The 24,447-nt window shown below is 40.3% G+C and overlaps 3 protein-coding genes across 4 annotated transcripts; 2 read left to right on the forward strand and 1 right to left on the reverse strand.

Moving 5' to 3' along the window:
- Positions 1-26: 26 nt before the first annotated feature.
- Positions 27-16,421, reverse strand: fbxl13 (F-box and leucine-rich repeat protein 13). 2 transcript variants are annotated; one of them, XM_051951503.1, is made up of 20 exons: positions 16,133-16,421; positions 15,501-15,607; positions 14,921-15,014; positions 14,726-14,793; positions 10,656-10,765; positions 10,472-10,573; positions 9,520-9,615; positions 9,282-9,417; positions 5,635-5,687; positions 5,259-5,359; positions 4,546-4,675; positions 3,984-4,082; positions 3,667-3,787; positions 3,400-3,562; positions 3,206-3,325; positions 2,889-3,012; positions 2,705-2,785; positions 2,233-2,367; positions 1,949-2,112; positions 27-1,715 (listed from the first exon to the last, which is right to left on the reverse strand). In XM_051951503.1, the coding sequence occupies exons 6-20, from the start codon at positions 10,559-10,561 to the stop codon at positions 1,544-1,546; spliced, it is 1,785 nt and encodes a 594-aa protein (XP_051807463.1). In that variant the 5' UTR covers positions 10,562-10,573; positions 10,656-10,765; positions 14,726-14,793; positions 14,921-15,014; positions 15,501-15,607; positions 16,133-16,421; the 3' UTR covers positions 27-1,543. The 2 variants fall into 2 exon arrangements, with proteins under 2 accessions (XP_051807463.1, XP_051807462.1); XM_051951502.1 differs by lacking the exons at positions 14,726-14,793; positions 14,921-15,014; positions 15,501-15,607; positions 16,133-16,421 and adding an exon at positions 11,146-11,692.
- LOC110956315 (leucine-rich repeat-containing protein 17-like) lies at positions 5,925-9,260 on the forward strand. Its single transcript, XM_051951507.1, has 6 exons — positions 5,925-6,218; positions 6,266-6,743; positions 6,837-7,051; positions 7,805-7,960; positions 8,451-8,592; positions 8,691-9,260. The coding sequence occupies exons 1-6, from the start codon at positions 6,029-6,031 to the stop codon at positions 8,974-8,976; spliced, it is 1,467 nt and encodes a 488-aa protein (XP_051807467.1). The 5' UTR covers positions 5,925-6,028; the 3' UTR covers positions 8,977-9,260.
- A 135-nt stretch (positions 16,422-16,556) lies between the features above and the next one.
- Positions 16,557-22,659, forward strand: armc10 (armadillo repeat containing 10). The gene is made up of 6 exons (XM_022201671.2): positions 16,557-17,066; positions 18,998-19,143; positions 19,310-19,444; positions 19,531-19,707; positions 19,863-19,934; positions 20,811-22,659. Exons 1-6 carry the CDS (start codon positions 16,814-16,816, stop codon positions 21,060-21,062), a joined length of 1,035 nt encoding a protein of 344 aa, XP_022057363.1. The 5' UTR covers positions 16,557-16,813; the 3' UTR covers positions 21,063-22,659.
- Positions 22,660-24,447: the final 1,788 nt, after the last annotated feature.

Raw genomic sequence — 24,447 nt, forward strand, 5'->3', positions numbered from 1 at the left:
AGATCGAGTCAGTGAAGCAAAGACTGGCAGGAGAGAGTTGTTCTCACGGAGTTACCGTATTCTAAGTGATAGAATATAATGGAAAGAGTGAGCAGAAAGAATGTATTCATCCAAACCAAAATGATTGGATCAAGCATTATTGTGTGGTTATTAGAGTAATATTTTCCCACTGAATGAATCATCAAAAGGTTCACACCACCACTTTCAGTCTCGCTGAAAACGTATTTTGAATACACGTGATCTTTTCTGATGGGGGGGGTTAAATTAAGCATTTTTTTCACCGACTGGGCAATTAGTCTGAGTATTTGTATTGCGTCCCATGCAAATGAAACTAGTGGTATCTTCCTGTGTATTTGTTTTGATTAAGGCAAGGGAAGGCATATCTAAAGTATTTCACACACAGGAGTAGCTCAGTGTGCTTTACACAGAAACAAAAACAATCCCAAGAATTAAAACATACAGTCCGAGTACAGACCCATGAGGTACTCCACATGTCATAGCCACTCGATCGGATTCATAACTTCCAATGGTCACAAAACAAATCTAGGACTGTTCCTTTGAGTCCTGTCCAAGTTTCCAACCTGTTCAGCAGTAATCTGTGATCCACTGTGTCAAATACAGCTTTTAAATCCAACAAAACAAGAACTAACACCTTAAATGCTTGTTCAGTCTTAAAAATTAAGAACACTTAAGCGCACAGATAGTCCATAAAGTATCACAAAATTTAGAAAAGGAAACAATTCCAATCAAAACTCAAGCTGTTGAAGTGGTTACGCAACACCAGCGAGCTCAAATTCTAATGTAATTTGTAGGTGATTCAATTTCTGTAATGGCAGCATAAAGCTCTAAGTAAATATCAGTGATGGTCGTGTACTCCTAAAGATGCCAGCCAGTTTTTGCATTCACATATGGTTTTCACTTGTGATAATTACTTGTTGGTGGTAAACACCATCTGGTGATATTAATTAGAACAATTTCTTTTAACGAGGGACGGAACACTGATATCCATACAGCTACAACAAAACTCCAGTGGAGAGAGCTAAACATGTTTATACTACATTCACTTAGTTGTTTCAGAGTTTAAAACAGACTCACAGTTTAGCAGTTGCAGCCTTTTGATGACTGACTACAAAACGTGGAAAACTATGAATATAAATCCAGTACACTGTATTCCAGAGAGGAAAAAAAAATGCCATATCACCATTATAAATGAGAAGAGAAAAGAGAAAAGGAAAACTATTTGAATTTGAATTCACTTATAAAAGAATTCTTCCACTTTTACAATGTGTTAGCATTCACGTAGAAACAGCACATGAGCTGTGTGATCAAAAGGAAGACAGGACAGCACAGGAAATTCCACTGTCAGGATCTGACAGCAAGATTTCAGGCGCCTCTATATCACTGTGTCTGGGCCTCTGTCCTGACGGGTACAGAACAGAAAACACAGACAGGTGAGACTTAATCCATCGATTTGGGACTTTGGCCATGTGATTGGTATTTGTGAGGATTATCTCTTATATAATGTCTCTGCTGTTTATGTCCTTTATGTACTTGCTGTGGTTGTCATCACTGAGTGCTGCTCCGTTATTTCCAAAGTGTCATTGGTCCTGATGGGTTTTATGACTGGATGCACTATTTGGCCAAACCAGCATGTGGGGTCATCATTGCTGTGCTCCCAGTATGCTACACGTGACTGCAGCTTTAAGGCAGCCGCCCTGAGGGAACACAACATATGGTTCAATAGAAGTTATGGTGCAAGACACTAACGTGGCAGCACACTTCTTTTTTATTAAAAACTTTGTGTATTGACATTTCCAGGTATATTGAGTAAAAATCTACCAACTCCCAGACACTCTAGATGAAAGACACTTTTAAAAAAATTACAAATTAACACACAGTTATCATCAAACAGAAAGTAATTGAATACTTCTCTAAGTGTGCTCTTTACCTGGAGATGCCAATGCAGCAGGCCATCATGATGGAGCAGAGTGGAGGACAAATCCTTTCCAAGTGTCGAACTGAGCGATCTGTGAGGAGTATGCAGCCACTCACGTCAAGCTCTCGCAGGTACTGAGATCCACTTGTCAGATACTGCACTGCCATATCAGTCATCTGAAGCAGGGCGGAAGAAAATAGAAAACATGTGGCTTGAAATGACAAGAGCACAGACATTCACCTTCAGAGAGATAACATTTGAAATCTCTGAGGGAATGTGTGTGTGTGAATTTATACCTTAGGACAATCTGACATCCGCAGCGTGACTAAACCTCTGCAGTAAAATGCAAAGCTTCTGACGGCAGCGTCGGTCAGAGCTGCACAGTGAGAAACATCTACATGCTCCAGGTCTCTCACATTCTTACACAGCTTCTGCTCAACATGAGAGAAAATAAAGATGTGTGGTGAAATGGTACTGATGTGAAAATGAATGAGCAGAGAACGTGGAGGAAATGGGGAACCATATCTACAAGAACACAAAGATGCTTTTTTCTGTTCACATCTGCCTGCAGGCAGTAGAAGCACATTTATCAACAACTGGGAAAATTATTCGCTTCTGTCTTGGAATCGCTTTTCTAGGAAACAGTTTTGGTACAAGTGTATTTCCTGTCAGCTGTTGATAGTAGAAACACTGTAAAAGGAAATAAACTGAAACCCACTGAAAACTCTAAACAGTTGGTCTGCTGTGAAACCCTCATTAGATTCATACCTCTATGCCAGCGTCTGTGACGCAGACGCACTCAGCAAGAACCAGCTTCTTCAAGCGGATTCCCTCCAGAGTAGCCATTCCCTAGAAATGAGAATATAAAGTTAAAAATTGTTTTCCATGATGGCCAGTTATTTTTTTTCCCCCCAGGAATGTGTGAAGGCAAGAACAAACATGCACACTTTACCTGATCCTGGATGTTGCAACCGGAGATGTCAAGAGAGTAGATAGAGCTGCCACTCAGCCACTCCACGGCCGAGTTAGTCAGCCTCCCGCAGTAACTCACATCGAGATGGTACAGTTTACACAACCTGATAAATTGTGCACACACACACACAGGCCTGGCACTATTTAACAGACCACAATGAGATAAGTGTGCGTAATTGTATTACTTGTTGTTGTTGGAGCATTGAACCCTGATTTTTAGGTGAACACTTGGTTTAAGGTTAAGCAAGTAAATGTAATTTGCTCTGAAGTGTGTGAATGTGAAATGACACTCTATACCTTTGTGCAATGCTCATGACAGAGGTATCAGTGATGTGACTGCAGTGACTGACATTTAGCTCTTTCAGTTTACTGGCTGAGGAGCCTTCGGTCAAATACAGAATCCCAACATCGCTCACCCTGAAACACAAACAGCACGTCAAGCAACATGACGAAAAAAGCATGGAATCTGCAGCTATCACAAGGAAACACACCTGCTGCAAAATGAGATATCCAGGTACTGCAGGTTTTTGAGAGAGGCCACAGATCTGAGGCCGACGTCGGTCATTCTGGGACATTCTGCAGCGTGGAGTCTGCGGAGGCCCTGTGAGCTGCTGCACAGAGCCTTCCAGCTGACGTCTGTTAGCTGGTTGTTGCCTAATGAACACATGCAGTGAAAAAATGAGAAAATAACTGGAGCACTGTTACCTCTTTTCATGTGCATATGGAAATAAAAGTTGGGGGATGCAAAATGACCTCACCCTCTGTACTAAAAGTCTTCAGTTTGGCCGTTTCAGCAATGGCTTTGAAAGCAACGTCGGAAAGATGAGGAGCATCCAACAGAGAAATGGCAGACAGACAGTGACATTTGGCAAGCAGAGCCTGTTAGAAAAGAGTGAGATGTAAAACTTCTCTCTGCTGGGAAAGGTTAAGGGTTTTGGGGCAAAGAATTACACATGGGGCGACAAATTCTTTCTCAATTTATTCCTTATCTTCTCCGTCTCGGTTCAACATTCCAGAACAGTGATGCCTTGACCTTACTTGAAACCTAAAATACTTTAGAAATGAACACACTCACCAAGATACAGCTATCAGACAGCGTTGGCATGTCATTGATCACGATTTCTTTGAGTGCAGGGCATCCGTCAGCGATGTATCTGAACCCGTTTACTGTCATCTAGGAGGAGAGAGAGGAAAATCTGAGTCTGTGCTGGAATCTGAATCATTCTGCTGGATGCAGTTTTCCTTGCTCTTCGACTTTTCAGGGCCCCCATTAAGTCAAGCCATACATCTGGAACCAAGCTAATGTACATTCCCGGAGGAAAGCGTGTTTTACATTGCAGTGTGTGTGCAGTGTTTTGGAGTGTACACATGGTGAGTGGGTGGGCCACAGTTGATTGTATAAACCCAACCCTCCACTTGGTCCCAGCTGCCTTTTACTCTGCCTGTCCCTCAGAAGTTTGTCCATACGCGCTGAGCTCTCTGTGAGCGCTCACCAGTGTTGAGTCAGAAACAAGAACAGACACGTGCAAACAGTGAGGAGAGACTGGATTTCTTGACTCTGGAGGCAAAAAAGCAGTGTCCTGTCTACAACTGAAGCCGACTACAGTGTGCCGACTGAGAGGAGAATACCAACTGACCTGGGTACAGCCGGACAGGTCGAGGTGGATGAGATTGCGCCAGCCCTTCCCTGTGGTCAGGTACAGAAAGCCTTTATCTGTAAATTTGTAGCAGTATGCCAAACTCAGGTACTGGAGGCTGAGGCAGCTCCTGTGTGAAATGAGTGGTTAGACATAGAAACTACAGAAGCCAACGTGTGCTTGTGACTTTGTGCAGACTGTAGCTGGTTGTTTTTTTGCTGTTTTCTTATCAAAACAATGTGAAATTTCAGTTCACATTCTGGAAGGAAAGCATCACATTTTGAATTAAAAATTATTATCCTTGAATTCCTATGTGGTAATATGTTAATCACTTTCAAAACATTTTGCAAAAACCTTCTACCCAGGAGACGGTGATGTAATAACGGAAAACCTCTGAACCCACAAATCTATCAACAAAGCAATCATACAGTCAGCAGTTACTGTAAGAGCAACATATCAGTTCCCATAAATCATTTAGTTGTCACTAATCATACTGATTTCAGAAACACAAACCAGCAGTGGGCTACAATTGGACAAACACAAATGTGGGAAATTCTGGGAAATAAGTTGCAGGAATTCAGAGAAAACCAGCCTGATGCAGGAACATTCTGATAATGTGGATGCACAGCTGAGGGGAGTCACAATTTAGAGTATAAATCCAGACTAGTGAAAAAACCTATTCTCAGATGTTTTTTCCATAACTGGAAGCTTACCTGGATAGTTCTCGTAGAGTTTTGTTTGTTACAAGCGTGTAAGATAGGTTCAAGTAGAGCAGGCAGGGACAGCCCTCAACTATCTTCTGAACCAACATATCCTAAAAAAAGGGAAGCAGATTTAAATGTTACCTTGAGTTCTGTCAGAGACATCGGCAAAGTCATAACTAACAGTCAGCAAAAATTTAAATTACATATTCTAATGATGAATCTGTTGACTAATCTGATGTTAGAAAGGGATCTATCAATGTCTTTATTAACAGCCTAGTTGTCATTATAAACATGAAAAATCAGAGGAAATTGATAGAAAAGTCTGTAGTGTTACAAATGCATTTTCTTCTAGATTTAGGATACATTATTAACCGTGCTTCCTTACTGTGACATTAAAGCACTCTGACACATTGAGCTCCTGGAGGTTTCTGCATGTACCTAAGACAGCCAAAGACATGGATAATTAATACAGAGCAGGGAAGCTGCTGGTGAAACTATGTTGTCCAGTTCTGGAGACACTAATATAATTATTGAGCTGTTCCTCTGATATAATAAAGTTTAGAATACTACGTAAGGACAGGAAGTATAAATTCTTTCCATTGCATAATGCACCGTCTCTCACTTCTCCTGCAGGGTAAACAGCAGCTGTGTTCTGTCAACAATAACAGTGTTGCCCTCTGACTTATTGCTTCTGTTTCAAAGTCTGAAGACTATAATCACAAACTCCTGCGTCGGCTCAAGCTCTCCTTGCTGAAAAGACAACTCCAGTAGGACTCAGGATGAAAGTGATCCCTTCACTCCTGTTAGCCTCCCTGCTCCTCCTGCTGCTCCCGTCCACTGAAATGAAAAGGCCAGGAAAGGGCAGAGGCCTCAGAGGAGCAAGACATAAACTTAAAAGGGACAGGTATGGATTTGCTCTTGGATCTAATTTATACACCTCACTTTTCACAGAGTCTAACACCCATGTATAGACTATGGCAGGTTGGAAATACATTTTTTGTGTTTGAAAACTGTCAGGGTAAGAGGCTCTGGACGTCACAGCAGATCAGATCCCTTCAGGTTTGTGCCATCAAACTGTTCAGAGTCGACAGAATCTGGAGAGGTCTATGTGGACTGTCAGGACCGCCGTCTCGCCTCCATTCCCATGTCAAAGATCTGGTCCAGAGAACCCAAACACCTCCTGTTAGCCCGCAACCGCATCAAAGTCCTTCGCGATGGAGCCTTCTTTGGATACGGCAGTTTGACCAGTCTGGACCTGCAGCAGAACCAGATCTCTTTGGTGGAGGAAGGCACCTTCCAGGGCCTGACTCGACTTAGAACCCTGTTGCTGCAGCACAACCGCCTGGGAACGCTCAGTGAGGAGGCTCTCATCCCAATGCCAAACCTTCGCTACTTGCGCTTGTATGATAATCCCTGGAACTGTGAATGCCCAATGGATAGCCTCATACGCACTCTTCAGGTCCCAAGCAACCGTAATCTAGGAAATCATGCCAGGTAAATTATTCCTCCAAAAGCTTTCACGTGGTGTTATCTGTTGCGGAGTCCACACAAGTCAAACAATCAACCTCCAAATATCTCCTCTTCTAGGTGTGCAGAGCCCCTCAGGCAAAGGAACAGAAAGCTGAAGGAAATCGATGCTGAGTTACTGTGTAAAGAGTCACCATCAACCGGAACCCCACAGGGCGACCAAACGGACCCCACAAGCCTCATACAGCCAAGTCCAATTCGCAGCAAACAGGACGCTACAGCACTGTGCCACACCTACATTTTCCCCCAAATAAGGTTGGACTGCAGGAACCGAGGCAAGCTCACACTCCACTTTTATTTTTGTGAACTGGTTTTATGAATTATACCCTTCTCTGAGCCTCACCCTGTTTTGAGAAATTCATCACATATGTTGCTTATGTAACAGAAGGGTTAGGAAAAATACCTGTGACTGTCAGAGAGTGTGTATGCTCATGACTAAATATTAGTATTGCATGGCTGGGATGACTAAACTTTCACTTCACAAGGAATTTTCAGAGTGAGGCATAAAACGAGAAAACATACACATCTGGCTTGGCATTTGTTTTAATTCCAGGGTTATTTCTCTGGCTTCCTTAACCTCTGATTGAAACCAGTTTAAAGTCATTTGTCACCTTATAAATTTGGAAAAATAGCTAATGTTTGGCTTATGTGCCAAAATAAGTCAATTTAAACACTGAAACGTTTCAATTTTGCCTAAAAATAGACTAAATCAAACAATGTGTTACTACAATGTGCCTCCTACTGGCAGAAGGCCTGGATTTTAGTGATAAACGGAGGCAGAGCTTCGTTCTGTCTCAAAGCCAACTTTTGAGCAGCTGAACATGTAGAGTGGAATGTGACTTCTCCGAGAAGTCTTTAGTTTAGTAGATTTATATGGGATACATGGAAAAAGCCTTCATTCTAATTCATTCTAACCTGAAAACAAACGGAACATGTTAGTGGAGCAAAACTGTATTTTTTTGGCAGAGATAAAATAATCCAATGTATCCGAGTAACTCCTTTATTTACTTGTTTTACTTTGTGTTTAGGTCTAACCAAGGTGCCCACAGGTATTCCAGAGGATGTTGTTCACATCGATCTGTCCCATAATGCAATCCGTCACCTCAGAGCCAAAGATTTTCACGGAGCAAGAAGCCTCAGAACGCTTAACCTCAGTCACAACAAGATGGAGCACATTGACACAGGTAGGTGTCTCATTGTTTCTGCACACCTATTCATCATAATCACTGAATACAACAGTGTGTGTAGTACTTACATAGCTCCTGTAATGTCCAAGATGAAAACCTACACACACATACTACGATGCCTTTCTTCATAAGTTAGACGATATATGGAAAGTCAAAAGGTTAAAGAATAGTTACACAACTGCTCTGCTGACGTCTGTTTTCCATTTTCCATTTCTAGAGATAGTGGGCCTTCTGCCATCTTTGCAAATCCAGCATTAGTTATATTTATGGTAGAGAAATCCGAGACATTTACACACATAAAGTGATCGCTGTGCAGCAAACTGAAACCAGCCTGCACATTCCTATCAGAGTCTGATTGCATCACTGGCTTTTACTTTTCTTGGAAATTAGTGAACAGCAAAAAGTCTGTCTACCTATAATCATACCGAGAGGATAAAGAAACTAATGGATGTCGCACATGTATTTCTATGTCCTCTTTTTCTCTTAGGTTCCCTGTCTGGGCTCCTGCACCTTCGTGAGCTGGACTTGTCAGAAAACGGCCTGTATTTTGTTCAGTACGGTGTTCTTGAAGACCTCTATTTCCTATCACAGCTAAAACTGGAGGGAAACCCCTGGGTGTGTGACTACAGGTGGGTTCTTCTGCTTAAGTGTTTAACAGCATATTTTCATACTGATGCAAAGCTCAAATAAAAAAAAAAAACAACAACCCTGACTCCTCTCTCTCCAGCATTCACTACATGGTGTATTGGCTGCGTCTGCACCCAGCAGTGAAGCACTCGGGCCTGTTGTGTCATTCTCCTCCTGAACACACTGGGGAGAGTGTGGAGGAGTATGTGCATTCCTACAACCGAGAGTGTCCAAAGGAGAGACAGCACAGCAGAACGGATTCGGACCAAACGGACCCTGAGCTCTGGAACACGCCGTTGGAAGCACAGGGAGAGCTGGAGGAGGAGGAGCAGGAGCCGAGCCACTTGAGAATGCCGCAGAAATACCAGATTATCAGGCTGTCTTGACTCGTGTGAAAATTCACTTTAAAAAAGGTTCTTTGTTTTCTTTTGACTAACTTTTTTCAGTATTGTAAAATAGTCTGCATCAGATCGATTAATAACATTTTTGTTGCTTTTATGTTTTGTCACTCTTGTCTTTTTTTTTTAATCAAAAATAAAAAAAGATCGACATTTTTGATAGTTTTGACCAAATATTACTGTTAAAGAACAAGATTTCTATTGGTCACTGCACACTGAAGTAAAATATGAGTATTGCACATGAAAGGTGTTATTAAAAAAGTCATACTTAGCAGTAAGACCAGAATACTCACTGATACATCTGAGACTGGGCCATTTCAGGGATGTGCAGCCACGTAGGTTGAGATGGGTCACAAATGGTTGGTAGCTCTGCAGAATGTGCTTCACTGTACCGTCTGTTATCCAGTCTTTACCTGCAGAGAAGTTGATCTAACAAGGACAAAAATCAGGCCATTTTTATACTCCCTTTTTGAAGGACAACTCTTAATACTAGAATGAAATAAATACAAGAAGTACACTCCCAGTACAGACCTGACTCCACAGTGTACCTGACTGGATGATAGATTTCCACGTGCAACATACTGCAGCGCAATTTAGCCGGTCTCGCAATTCTAAATACTGAAAGATCTGAGTAAAGAAATAACAGAACAACAACATTGATAAATCTGAAAGGGCTCGGGTAAAAGACAGTCAGACAAATAAATTCCCTCTCTAATCATTTACATATTATCTTACCACTTAAAGGTAATTATTCACAATAAGATTCTGTGTCATAATATTTTTATCATGAAGTATGAATAGGATGATATAAAATGGATGTTTACGCATACATACACATGTCACACGTAAAGAATTTCAGCACACTCTCCTTGATGCTAAATGTTGTCAGACGGAAAATTAATCCACAGATTAAATGAATTAACTTTCATCTCAGTCAAGATTTTTTAATTTTAAATGACCAGCTGTTGGCACACAGACAGGGCTCAGTGGCACCTCTGCCACTTTGTAAGGGAGCATGATGTTAACAAGAAGCTGCCGTCTGTCTCCAAACATAGTCATATTGAAGCACTATTTATTAAGAGAAGTGTTGGACAGAAACACCAGAGCAAGCAAAAGTCAGAAGTGGTCTCACTTGGCCAGCAAATGTGAATCCAAAACAAACAGAAGCTATAACTGGTAAGTGCAAGCAGAGTCCATAATTTGTTGACAGTACTCTTACACTTAAATATACATTGTATAGATGTATGTATACTGCAGCACAATGAGCTGCAACTGACTTTAAGCAAATGCTCTCAAGCAGACAGGACATATGTTTACTTTGGAGTCCATCTAAAGCCTTACGTAACAGATATGATCTCATCACTGACCACTTGGGGAACGGGGCTGCTGCAGCTTTAAATCTCGGACTTCTTGTTGTGGAGTCAGACTCAATATCTACAAAGAAAATTGGCACATGAATGCTGCATGTTGTAAGAGGAACTACCTTCAGTGAGAGGCTGGTGGGAAGCACTGAGAGTCCATCATGTCTTTCTCCAGCCTGGTGGTCCTTGTGGCCAACTTCAGTAAAATGCATTTCCAATCTCTGCTAGATTTATAAAAACAGACATAGTAATGGAGAAGATTACCATTTACAAAAGTTTTCATAAAAGCTCCAAATAGCCACATACCTTCAAGTGCTCTTTTGCCGTCTTTGTGTCCTTTGTAGCTTGACGCCATGTGACTACGATGCGCCTGAGCCGCCAGGCGTTCACAAGAGTCTCAAGTTTCTTGATGGCATCTGAGATGAAAAGTAATTCAAAACACATTTCAAATGTTCATCATATTTGTACAGAACATGTATGCATTTCTGCATCTCCTTTCAGGAGGACAACACATGGATTTTGTTACAAAAAGACATTTTTAGCTTAAAAAATGTAGAATTAAGTCTCAGTGAAACATGGGGACAAAATGAGTCACAAGCGTGGGTGTATGTAGTGGGTAAGAAATTATATTGAGGAAAGACTTTAAGTTTGGACACATTTCTTAACCACAGTGAATGTTTTCTCTGGCTATATGCATGGAAGAATCACAACTTGCATAGACAATTCATCCACATTAGTGAATCCACCAGGCCTCAATACAATGTCTTCACACACAATTATTTAAGCAGCCACCTACCAGCCTTTGCTTTCTTCTGTAATGTTACCCAGTTCAACCATTTGGTGAGTGCAACCCGCTGGCATGTCTTCTCAAACTGTTCCTTTGCCATGTCCATTGTCAGAATTGGCTCTGTGGTACCTGTATTGCTCTGCACAGTGAACCTCTTCCACTTCCTGTCATCCAACAGCCAAGACAGCTCATCATTAATTCAGTGAACAGATACACAGGCAGACTGTCAGGAGCCTGCATTTGCTCAACAGGAACCAGCAACACTGAAGAAATATTCATGTATTAACTCTTAGTGTTATTCCTCCCATAACCATCTACTGTAATGATTATCTCAGCTCAAGTAGGGTTGGACATTCAGACTGGACAGGACAAAAAGTCAATAGTGGAGATGACTGCACTGACAATGGACAGGTGAAAGGTAGTCTGTGAAACTGAATATCCTCATAAATTGGCCCACTTGCTAACAATGATCCAGAGAAAGTGCCTGCTTAGAGTTACATCCAATTCACTCTCTCTTGGTTTGATGAATATTTTGTCTGTCTGTCTATCTATCTGTGTGTATATATATATATATATATATATATATATATATACACACACATACATGCACATTTGCAAAAAAGCCCCTTGAATAAATGCTACACCTGCAACTGTCTAACTGCACTGGTTCTCACGCAGCACCAGCTGCCTTCAATCCCCTAATTGCAATCAGTGTGAGCAGAATCTGAAAAGTTTTCATATCCCTCCTTGCTTCCCTCCCTCTTTTTTTTTCCTGCCAGTGCTTGCTTTCAAATTTTCTGAGGAGAGAAAGGACAGAAAATGACTGATTATTGTCAGGGCTGGTAGTTTAATCAACAGTCGGCTGTTGCTGCTGCTCCAGGTGGACTCTGTGGTTGAACTGACTATCATGGCTCTTCCACTTGGGTAAATAAAGCCGTGGAATTGTATTTTCTGCTAGATTTGTCTTGTTAGTTTTCTCTCACACATTTGATTGTTTTTCAGAGTCTCTTGGCTGCGCACTCTGTTGTGGGGCTGCATTTGTTTTCCTGCTCAAAAGGGTAAGAATTTCAGTATTTTTTTTATTTATATAACCAACCATATGAGTTTAATGTCTTGTCTGCTCCTTGATAGGCTATCACATTGCCCATGGCTACTATCTCCATGAGAATCCACAAACCTATGGTCAGCTTCATTCTGGAGTGCCTTTAAAAACAAGTCATGAGGACGAGATGGAAGCTTTGAGACATCAAAATTTTGTTTCCCTTCAAAAGCAAAGCAGAGAGGATGTCAACCCTGCTACTAGGCTCAGAGAAGAGACGGTGCAAACCTGGCCAGACTCAGGACATGGTGCAAATGAGTATTCGGTGGCCTCCTTCACTCCTTCACCGCAGAAACATGAACAATCAAATTCGGATAACCATCATCCATTTAGCCTTTTGATGAAGAAACACACACAAGATCCTGGGAAGGGTGTCAGCTTCCCAACAATCGATCATGTGGAACGGTTTATAAAATCTATGAAGAACTCCTTCTTCACACCAGGACGTGACTCAAGGCGATATTTCCAAACTGCACGGGAAACTATGAAAAATGTCGGTGAGTCTTCTGTAGCCCATGGGTCTGATTCTGTAAAAGAGGATACTGCCCCATTGGACAACAGTAAAAATGAAGTTCGGAGGAGACCAGGTGCCAAATACCTAATGTCAGATAAACTGATGAAAAGTAATTTGCCTGTTGGTGGTCTTTCTGGGGAAAACAATGAAGTTTTCAAAAGTGCTGCAGAAAATGAAGGCCCTGAATCAACAATGTATAAGCGACGCAAACAGAAACTATTTCCCACAAAGTCATTCTATCGAAAGGATTTTGCTTCCCCAGTCAACCCTCTACGCAGCCCAGCCCAGGATTTCAGCTACTATTCAGGTCAGATGTCCAAGCTAGCACCTTTAATTTCTGAGCAGAATATCCCTGAGCTCAAATATAAATCTCGCAGTAGAGACTCGGGGTATAAAACACCATCAGGCTTCTACAGAATGACTCAAGCTGATTTCTTTCATCCAAAAAAGCCACCAAATTTGAATTCCTATAACAAAGGTTTATATGCACCAAGAGGCCAACACTATAGCCCAGATCTTCTGTCTAAACACAGAGATCTAAACCATGTTCCCACTGTCTACCAGCCTGCATCTAGTGGTTCTCTTTTCTCAAGCTATAATAACCTTTTCCCACAGAGGAGGAGTGGTCATGTGGGTATTCAAACAAATAGTCCACATGAACCTTACAATCAGAGGGATCGATCTCACTTGGCGTTTCCCATGAAACCCTCCAGATCTCCTCATGGCTCAAGAGGACAAAACAACTATGTTGGATCCCACAAAGTCTACAACAAAAATCTAATTCCTGCCATTCACAGACCAAATGACAGAATTATTATCCCATCTCATGGCATTGATTCAACCCGAAGTGGGACTGGAACTCACAGAGTTAGTCACCCACTGGGCTCATTTTCTCTACCACATAGACGAGGCCTTTCCCCAAATGATGGTTTTGTGGCTGCAATGAGAGCTGGACTTTTAAAGACCTTTGTGCAACCAACCAACATGAAGATACTTCAATCCACTCTGAATAAACCGTCCAGAAACTTGGGCTACTTACCTTCTCAACAGCTGTCAGGACCCATAAGTTCTCTTAAAAACTGTGTCAATTTGAGAAACAAAAAAGGCCCCCCTTCTCGAAAGGCCCAAAAGGGTTTACAATCATATGTAAATACATATGTGAAGTCCAAAAGCCGCTTTGCAAGAGCTACAACGTACCTATCAAACACCTGTTATATACCATATCAGGATGCTACGGGCATGACTGCCAAACTTTATTGGAACATGCCTTAAGATTATCTGTATAAAAGAACAATACACCCCATGATGCAAAAGGATGTGAAGAGGAGACTAAAAGGTAAGAGAAAAATGTTCAAATATTTTGCATGCTTTTTCATCAGGAACTGATTTTAATATGAAAATAATTCATATGTCAGACATAGCAACATTTTTGTGCCATTGGGTTACTCAATAAAATCATACAGATTAAGCAAGAAACTTTAGAAAGTCAATTGTGAGCTTTGGAGTCCAACAGATTTAAGAAAGTAAAAGGCTATAGAATGTATTTGTATGAAAACTACTAGCTGTCATTACTCTTTTCTTTTCAATGGTAGATCCCACTACAGACAGCAGATCCATAACTAATCATAATATGAATGTACAATCTCCAACACCTAAAAAAAGGAGATTAAGGAATTTCTTCTCTTTTCTTTTCTTTTCAATAGGATCTGTTTCCAACTGCAGACCAGGTTTCTGGAGTTCTCCACACATCCACTACAATTAATAAATTCCTGAAATAGTTGACAGTTTTTACTTGTTGTCCCATGGGATGACCTAATCAACAATTTTAGTGATTTTCTGTTGGCATTTTTTTCCTGCCACCAGTACAAAATGCAGTCAACTCCAACTTTTAAGCAGTGAAAAGCTGCCCTCAACAAACTTCGGTAAATTAATTAAGCCCTCATGTGTTGGCCTTGACTGCATTTGTGTACACCTACCTGAAGCAAGAGCTTGTTAAACTTTTCCTGTAAAGAGATGAAGCCTTTTCCAAAAGACAAAGGTCCACCTAGAAGGTACAATGGAATATAAATTATTACAAAAGCACAAACTCTTTCAGTCAAAGTTATTTGTCTTGCAAATTTGGGATTCAACATGGCATTCAGTGACCTGCATGCCACTAAACCATACTGTACCATGTTGTCACCTGGGCCCATATAGAGTGTGTCCGTTGTCTGACGTGTCAGAGATGCTGCAGTGTGCTGTTTGGGATTGGCAACAAGCTTGTACCTCAAAACAGAAAGTTGACACCAAAAACTGAATGACTTGGTTCCTAAATTGGTGAGTCCACATAAAGTTTTTCTTTCTATATGTCCACCAATCTAAAAATTAATTATTCCTGTTAATAGTTAGTAATATTAGGTGCTGAGGACAATATGAATCTCCAACCTGTTGCTTGTGAAAGTCATGTTAAGTCTAATGGAAAAGCCAAAACAATCATTGTAAGTCTACATGTATATCAGGCAACAAAACCAGGGAATGATGCATTTCTAAACACAAATGTGAAACAGGTTTTGGGGTCAGAGATGAAAAGTAACCAAGGTAAAAATAAATGAATAAAAGTAAAAAACAAACAAACAAACAAAACAACACAACTGGTTCACATTTGGTAGCATATCTTTACTTTGGGGCTTAGGAGTAAAATAAAACTTGAGAAAGTGAGCCACCCTGTGTTCGTGTCAAGAAAAGTCCCAAATGAACGGGGAGTGAACATACCAGTCAGCAGTCTGAAGATTATCATTTCCCTGGAAGGCCAGCAGAGTGTCTTTCAGAAACTGTATTGGGTCACTGGGACATGACAGACATGAAGCTGTCAATATGCCCTGTTGTCAAAAGAAAATTAAATTTAGGATTTGACTTGATTAAAGTGTCAAAGTGCACTTGTAATACATGAAGTACTGTGGACGATCTGAACTGAAGCTATCAAATGTTAACTAATGTGACATGTTAGCTAACTACATTTATTTCTAAATTATCGTTGTTAATCTCCATAAATAAAAAACATACTATAGGGTCTTAGCCTTCATATTGATTAGTGGTTCTTAACCTTAGTATTTAAAATGGTTAGGTTAATCTCCACAATGGTACCGTAGAGTCATGGCCTTAATATTTATCATAGTCAGGATTTATTTTATTTAATTTTGGCCGGGTTTTACACAATTAAGTTTAAATTTATCTGCTAAATTCACACCATAAATAACCTTGCGCTGTCTTAATAAGTTTAAACATTGTGGTCAGGTTAATTTCTAACGCCACTCTTATTTTTCGACTGGAAAACACTTTGACTCAACGACTGTCGCTTTAAATGTGGTTTAAAAATAACGTTGACTTTACACAGGACAACTTACCTTACACAGTTGTGGCAGGTAGTGTTTCAGTTCCCACTCTTTCAGAACAGACTCTGTGTTATTTACAGCCATATTTAGTCTTTGAAACATTAGTTATCTTATAAAGTCACTTTTTCAAAGCGTTTGTCAGATTTAGCTGCTAATCCATCTCCACTTGGAAATTCAACGTTGCCAGGTAACGAATAATATCGTTAAATGTTGAACAACTAAAGAGTGATCACAGGGTTTAAAAGTAGCTTACAAAGACAGCGGTGTAAACTTCGTACACGCTAATATTATCGAAAATAAATTATACTAACAGCTTTAAAACATGTGCCAAATGATATGTACACTAAAATATGGAATTTAAGGTTAAATTAAAACGTATTGTAGTTGGAAAATCCATGCACGTCACTCTGCGAAAGATTTGGTCGGCCACTTAAAGCTGGCCGGAACAACGGGTCAGATCATTGTTGACAACTGTGGCTTGCCCGCAAACTTGTCCAGTTTTTAGAACAATGAAATTGGTAAAATGTGTTTGGGTGGACTTTGTAGTGATTTCTCTTGATTTTCGTTGGTGCTAGCTAACTAATAGGCCAGGTTAGTTAGCTGGTAAGTAAACAGATTTGTGTCGTAACGTTTCAGGGCATCAGTAGCTTAACATTAGCTAGCTAGCAGAGTTTAGCTAAAGAGAGCAGCAGCATGGGCGACAGCAGTATTACTCCCAGGCTCGGCAACATGAAGGCTTTACTCGGAATAGTCGCCGGAGCTGGAGCCTCTTACGGGATTTACAAACTCATCAGCTTCAAGAGAAACAAGAAAAGTTCCACCTCCAACGAAAGTGTGAGTGTGAAGAGCACTCTGCAGAGTGAAGTGAAGCTCCAGCCGGGCAGCCTGCTGGCCAGAGTGTCTGGACTGGATGTAGTCTGTCCCCGACCGGTGGATGCCGCTTCAGGTAAGAACCAGAGGAGCCCTGAAAGCTAGAATGTCCTCACAGCAGGTAAAAAACATTAACATTTACCCAAGTTCTCCAGCAAAGTGAATATCTATCTATCTATCTATCTATCTATCTATCTATCTATCTATCTATCTATCTATCTATCTATCTATCTTCATAGCATCATAGTAAATTACCTAATATTTACTATCAAATGTTAAGCACTCAAATGTGGAGATTTGACTGTAAAAATAATTGTAACGAAATGCTAGTTAGTAGGACTGAACAGAAATTGGTGGAAACAACCTTTTACCTGTTATTGACTATGGAGATGTGTTGTATTTGAAGGCTTCTGCTAATTGTCTTATCATGCTGGATAGTGTTTACTACGGGGCATTGATATTCATTATCAAATGTAGTCTACTTATGCATCATGGTGTGCTCTATTCTAAAGTTAACTGGACATCTGTAAGTGTCTGATATCTCAGTCACTGGTATGCGTTTATTTACAAAACAGTTCTGGGTCTGTTCCTTCCTGTTTGTCTTTTAACAAGGAAACATGGAAGTCACAATCTCCGATCTATGGAAATTCTGCAATTTGTACGATCTGAGGAAGAAAACATTTAGGATTTTTGCATCTAATTCTTAAAATAAAGTACAATCTCAACTTAAAGCCCGTGTTACACTGAATGACTTTAAAGTTCTGGTGAAATCATTTCAGTCTACCTTGTCTGTGTGCAAGTTTTAAGGCTGTTCATTTAATCTGTTTACTGTTTTTAATGTGACTATGCTGCTTCCCTCTTGGCCAGGTACCCTTGTGAAGAAAATCTGTGATCTTATTGGGACTAACCTGGTTAAATCAAAATGAATAAATCCTAATATGTCCAAGTAGAAGAAGTTGCAATCTTTTCTAATGAAACTAAAATATGTCACATGATACTATCATAACTGAAGCATTGTGGCACTACAGAGATGACCCAGCCTACAAATCATAGTCTGCTGATGTAAGGGAGGATGCTTGTTTAGGACAGACTGCAGGAAACGCCTCAGATTTTAGTTCAATGGAAAAGAAATGGAAAAATATTGTCTTTCTCACACAGAATGAGACTCTTATTGCAATATCTGTCACAATATACTCAACAAAATATAGATGCAGGATGTAATGTATCATTTAATTTTGTCCATTATTCTTATCATTGTACAATAATTGTTTTTACACAGCCTCCCTACATCAGAATGACTGTATTGAGACAACAGAATGCACACTATAAGTGATGACTGTGATAACGGGCAGATCAGGAGTGGGATGACAAGTCGGTAACAAGTGTGTCCACCATTTGTGGTGTTGGTTTGTGGAATGTTGTCCCATTCTTCCTGATGGGCAAAACTGGCAGACATTTTCAGGGACTGGATTATGTTTTCAAACACCTTCATCCAACAGAATCATGTTGTGTTGTACCATGCTGTCTGAAACGATTTCTTAGACGACAAATGGAGGAGTTGAGGGCATTCAAGTGCCTGGTGCAGCCCTGACTGCCCTGCCAGCATCCAGTATGCTGACAGTCCGTTCTCATCTTTCTCCTGGCATCTGTTTATCATGCCATTTGAATCAAGCTGCTTTTTATAGTCACTGGTGTCTGTGTACCAGTCACGCTATTTGATCATTATCCTTTAAAACCACACCTGACTAATGTGTGGATTAACTTGGTAGTCTACAATTTGTCAGCAGTGTACCAGCTCAAAAGGTTTTTGTGCCCGTTTGGCTACATTTAGCCCTTTTCACAATAGAATTAGACTTTTTACTGTCTGTCATTTTCATTCAATAATTACAACATTAGTTTTTTTTTGTTTTTTTTTTGCATGTTGTCCAGCCCCGGTAGTCAGTCTGCTTTATTGCAAGCTCAAGAATTAACATTAAATATTGGTTATTATCCTATTGTGCTTCACAGGTGACATCATCCATCAGTCTCCCAACAACCTCGAGCCACAGCACTTGAAAATGCTGCTGTCCTGTCTGCAGACCAGCGATAATCCCTCTGACAGATGTCGGATTCTTGTTACGTTAGGAAATGCTGCCGCTTTCACTGTCAATCAGGTACTGTACAAATATTCTTAATCTTTAAATGACTTCACTGAGGTCAGTAGTGTTGGTTGCTTTAATACTCTACATTAAATACCTGTAAAGGTTGGCAGTTATGTTTTAGGGTTTTGTTAGTTATCTGAAAGTTAATGTTTTTTTTCTTGCTCCACTGATCCCCCAGAATCTAATACGGGAATTTGAAGGGATTCATGTCATAGCTGGTCTCGTCTTTGATCCTGCACCAGAGCTTAGAGTGCAAGCTCTGAATGCTTTAAATAATCTGTGTATGAACATCCAAAACCAGGAACAAATAAAGGTGCGTCACCTTTTGCATTATTCTACCCAACAACTGGCACACAGCCTGCTGCTGCTTTACCTTTTTTTTGTTCTGTTTCACTATAGATTTATGTACCAAAAGTGCTGGAACTGATTGAGATGTCCCCCGTGAATTCTGACCTTCAGCTCAGTGCTCTGAGGCTGCTGACTAACCTGTCGGTTACAGACAAACATCAACACTTGCTGAAGCAATCCGTTACACTTTTACTGTCTCTACTGGTAGTCGGCAATGAAACATTACAGGTTTGTGTCTTTTTAGGTTTAAAACTGTAAAAATTCAGTAATTCTTGAAACATATAAAGATTTATTACTGATGCCTCTGAGACTTTTGAAAAACTGCTGTTTTGTGTGAAACCAGTTAAACTCCATGTGAAGCTCTTCTGATCTCTTTGTTTCAGGTTCAGACACTAAAAGTCCTCGTGAATTTGTCCTCTAATCCAGATATGATGGATGACATTGTTCAAGCTCAGGTAAGACGAAGGAGATAAAAAGTCAATTTTATCATATCGGTCATTATATAGTTGAGGGACTTTTGAAGTCCATGGGATATATCTGGCATACATTTTTATTAAAAGTAAAAAAAAAAAAAACTGTTTTTATGTTTATTAGGATGATGTCTTTACAAATTCCACAATTATAGAAACAATCACTTACTAATAAAAAAAAAATCACAGGATATCCCTAAAATGTCAACAAGATAACGTCCAAATTTTAGAACGACCACCTTCTGAGCTAAACAATAATAAAATGAGCTTATTCAGGAATAGTTTTGTGTTCTTTAGTTAAATTGAGATAATCATGACAGATATTTATTTTTTGGAAATATGTCAAATTTTATATGGAAAATAACAAATTATATCTGTGTCCGAAAAATCACTTTCCACTAAGTTCCCCTTTACAAAAACTCCTCTCCAGGAAGAGTGTTAATTCCAGATCACATGACCTGCTCCACATGATGTCATTTCCTCCTGAAGAAAAGACTGGCCAGACTCCAAGGCTTTCTGACTTATTTATTATAAAGTAGTGAACAGGTTTACTACAATATCTTTATAAATATATTTACTATTTAGAAGAATCTTTCTGTAAAAATGCCCTGTGGTGTTTGGTTATGTTGATTTTAGGCGTGAAAACAGCAAAACGTCAACTATGTTACAAAAAGTCCCACAAATATCGACTCAACAACAACTACTAGTGTGATTTTCCTGTTTTAATTTAGTATTCAGCAGACGATCTGGCATTGCTCTGTGCTAAGAGGTCAGCGACACCCTTTAGTCGGTCTGCTTTGACAGACGTCCAGATTTTTGTTAGAAATCCTTTTTTAATCTTCTTTTCTCTCTTTGCCCCAGGCACCAGCATCTGTGGTGCTGCTTTTTGATGAACGAACGGCTCCTGCGGTGCTTCTTCGACTGCTGACTTTTGCAGGGAACTTGAAGGCCTGGAGGCCCTCCGCCCAGGTGGCCGATGAACTGAGGAGGAAGCAAGATTGTCTCTTCCGGGTCATGTTGGACGAATCCTCCCAGCTCCACAGTCGACTCGTCCAGCTGCTTTCACACCCTGATGGGGAGATTCAGGCTCAGGTGGCTCGTATCTTGACATAGACCTCGCTCCCTGCACTCTTCATCCTTGCACAGATTTTGCTTCCTCACAGTTTGCCAAAGCCACCGACCTGTCACTTTTTAAGTTTTAAATGACACATCTGCTGACATTAATCTTTATAGAAGAGCAGGCTGTGTGGAAACTCTGCTTACACCCACATCTTCTCTACGCACAATGTTCCCTACATCAACATTATCATCACGCATAACTAAATTATATTCTCCAGTTCACCAGCCACTCCTCCCTAATTTCTAGCCTCTTGCATTGAAAATAATGAGCGATGAGTGAGCAGAGAGCAGGAAGAATCCATTCATTCAGTGGAGTATAAAAACAGACCACTTCTTCCTGTTTTTTTCCTGCTGCTGTAAGTTATCATTGCCAGAGACTATTTTCCTTCAAGGATCCACAGTGCCCTTTCTTCTGAGAACCTCACCTAAAAATCTCTGAAGATGTGTTCCAAGTGATACTTCTGAATTCAACCCCACTGCCAAAAGTTTTCTAGAAAATGTTTCAGTACGACCCGTACAGCATGATCCTGTGTGCTTAGCCCTCTGTGGTTCAGAGGCGCTTAGGAGAGGTTAGGAGGTTTCTTGCTGCACACCTTAGCATGCCTTGGAGTCACCTGTGGATTGACGTGCTACAGCTCCAGTCCTTGCTAATGTATCAGCATGTCGGATTTTATAAAAGTGGACTTGATCCTAAAAGAAGCAAAATCTTTTCCCAGCGTTTATAGTTTGAGACGAATGATTTCTGGATAGGCCAAAGAGAGTTTAACCTACAGACTGGTTGGGGTGCAGTGGATCAAGAAGATGTTGAAGTGGAGACACTGCCTCACCAGCATTATGAGGAGCGGGCTGAAGTATTAAGGTGCCACCTGGATCCATTTCGAAAGTACACCGACCAAAGCTGCCTGGAAGGGTTGATCCAGGATGTGCTCGTCGTTGAATGTTTCATCAGGTCTAAAAATGCCTGCAAATCCTCCAGGGAGGAGCTGGAGGAAGCTACAAGGGAAAAGGATGTCTGGACTGCTGTGATTGTTATAAATATCAGGCAAATCTGCAGCTTTAAAATAGATGCAGGCCTGTTGAAGCAGGAGAATATGACCATACTGTATTTGAAAATGTTTCTTGATGAAGTGGTTATTGCTGCAGTGATTGAATGTGAAATACGAGCCTTGCTGCCATGTTAAGCTATGCACTAATTAGACGGACTACATGTGACAGACCCACCTGTTGTTTAGCTGTAGGACTGGAGCTGAGGAACTATCTGCTGACTTGTTGGAAAAGAAAAGAGGTGCATGGAAAAAATGTGACTGTCTCAGAATATAATGTTTAATGCAAGATTTTTAATGGCATGGGCCAGTCCAGGTGTATAGAAATGCTGCACATTTTTTATGTTTGGACACTGACTTTGTTGAACCCAAATCTAAAGATCTCTCAGGCGATATGGTTTACCAGAACATTTACAGCAGGAGGCTGATGTACTTGTGACCTAGATTATCATATTTATTTAATGAAGTTGGTAAGCATTTTGCCTATAAAATGGAAAACATGTTTGTCTGTTTGAATTGTCAATAAATACCTAATATGACATTATTGATATATGGTCTCCTCTCCTTTCAGATGTTTGGCCAGGTCTGCTATAGTTTCAGACTTTAAGGACTGGGCCTATATTATGGCTTTGTCAACGATGATTCATGTCCAAGGATGAAACTCTGAAAATATGTTTTTATCTCCTGCAGGTTACAGTCGCATTATCATGGATCTCAAACGGTTTGCTGTTGCATAAGTCCTTATGTGTCTGAAGGTTTTCAGTCGTCCACGTCATCTTAAGGTGAAGAATTCAGTTCAGGCAACTGGACTTATTCTTGTGTTCTTGAAGACGTTTGAAGAGTCCCAGGGTCCCCACCTGGGAGTTTTTAGAACTGAAGAAGCCGCTCGGATGAGAGGCGAAACGTCTTCAAGATCACAAGAATAAGTCCAGTTGCCTGAACTGAACCCTTCACCATAAGTCCTTACTAATCTAAGGAAACATCGGTCCTTGGGCTGCTGCTCTGGCTTCCATTGTGCCATAAACCAGAATCTAAATTACTGTTTCTCTGTGTCTGTCAATGGCCAAGGACCAAAATACATATGTCTTTTTCTAGCGTCCAGACTAAACATGGAAATAACAGTTTTTACCAAGGAGATAACTGCACCACAGAGCCATGATCGACATGTCCTGATTTCAACCAGGGTTAAAGGTTTTTTTTAATAATCTTTAATATTTTTCACCACCTTAGACTATAATTGCATCCTCAAATAATTCAGAATGAAGGTGAGGCGCAAATGAGAAGCGGTAGTAGCAAATACACAGCCACCTCATTAAAACCACTTACAGGTGAAGAGATTATCTCCTTACAATGCAGAGTTCTGATGGGAAATCTTGGGTGCTGACATTTATGTGGATGTTTCTTTGACACTTACCACTGGTCTCTGGGTCCTCAGGTTCCAGGAACATTGAGAGACAAAGTGTTGACCCAGTTTAGTTGAGCTCCATCAGCACACAAGGACCAGAGGATCCACCGCCAACGTCCTGCTGCTAGACCTGAGGCCAGTCATTGCTGTTGGTATCCCAATAAAACACAGAAAATTTGGGTAGATTTCCTATAGATGCAACAGAAAATGTTCAGTTTTCAGCACAGATACCACATTAAAAGTAGTACATTTCTTGTTTTGTTACTTTAGAGTTAAAAATAAATAACACCTGCCTTATTTTTTTTTTGACTACAGACACCATTAAATACACAGTTTAAAGACCGCAAATATCCTGATTCTCTATTTAATAGCAGGATTTTTTTGTTTGCTTTGTTGTTTGTTAATGGAGTGAAATCTACTACAGAGTGCCATAGAGTCGCCATTAAAATAGCCAGAAAAGGAGGGTCAATATATAATTGCAGGCGCTTTGTATTTTAGTTGACATTAATGCTGTTTTCAGACCTAAAATCAACATGGCCACCTATAACCAAACACCACATGGCATTTTTACACAAAGATTCTTCTAAATATTGTATATACAATTGAGTAGAATTGAAAGTTATTTAGAAAGAACTTGTAGTAAACCTGTAGACATGCCATAAATCCACACTTGACTCACACACTACTTTATGTTAAATAACTCAGAAAGCCTTAAGAGTCTGGCCAGTTTTTTCTTCAGGAGGAAATGACATCATGTGGAGCAGGTCATGTGATCTGGAATTAACACACTTCCTGCAGAGGTGTTTTTGTACTGAGTCATTCAGCTGAAAGTGGTTTCTTGGACACAGATACAGTTTATTTTCCACATAAAATTGATATATTTCCAAAAAAGAAATATCTGTCATGATTATCTAAACTTAAAAAAAAGAAC

Source organism: Acanthochromis polyacanthus, chromosome 8, assembly GCF_021347895.1.
Source record: "Acanthochromis polyacanthus isolate Apoly-LR-REF ecotype Palm Island chromosome 8, KAUST_Apoly_ChrSc, whole genome shotgun sequence".
Taxonomy (NCBI): domain Eukaryota; kingdom Metazoa; phylum Chordata; class Actinopteri; family Pomacentridae; genus Acanthochromis; species Acanthochromis polyacanthus.

What these genes read in the sequence shown, in the direction of transcription:
- LOC110956315 (XM_051951507.1), top strand. Translation starts at nt 6,029, where the DNA reads ATGAAAGTGATCCCTTCACTCCTGTTAGCCTCCCTGCTCCTCCTGCTG. An exon ending in AATCTAGGAAATCATGCCAG is followed by an intron (nt 6,744 to 6,836) that starts GTAAATTATTCC and finishes CTCCTCTTCTAG; the next exon opens with GTGTGCAGAGCCCCTCAGGC. An exon ending in GTTGGACTGCAGGAACCGAG is followed by an intron (nt 7,052 to 7,804) that starts GCAAGCTCACAC and finishes CTTTGTGTTTAG; the next exon opens with GTCTAACCAAGGTGCCCACA.
- fbxl13 (XM_051951502.1), bottom strand. Translation starts at nt 11,242, where the DNA reads ATGGACATGGCAAAGGAACAGTTTGAGAAGACATGCCAGCGGGTTGCA. An exon ending in CGGCAAAAGAGCACTTGAAG is followed by an intron (nt 10,574 to 10,655) that starts GTATGTGGCTAT and finishes TTATAAATCTAG; the next exon opens with CAGAGATTGGAAATGCATTT. An exon ending in GTCATGAGCATTGCACAAAG is followed by an intron (nt 3,013 to 3,205) that starts GTATAGAGTGTC and finishes ACAATTTATCAG; the next exon opens with GTTGTGTAAACTGTACCATC.
- armc10 (XM_022201671.2), top strand. Translation starts at nt 16,814, where the DNA reads ATGGGCGACAGCAGTATTACTCCCAGGCTCGGCAACATGAAGGCTTTA. An exon ending in TCGGCAATGAAACATTACAG is followed by an intron (nt 19,708 to 19,862) that starts GTTTGTGTCTTT and finishes TCTTTGTTTCAG; the next exon opens with GTTCAGACACTAAAAGTCCT. An exon ending in ATGACATTGTTCAAGCTCAG is followed by an intron (nt 19,935 to 20,810) that starts GTAAGACGAAGG and finishes TCTTTGCCCCAG; the next exon opens with GCACCAGCATCTGTGGTGCT.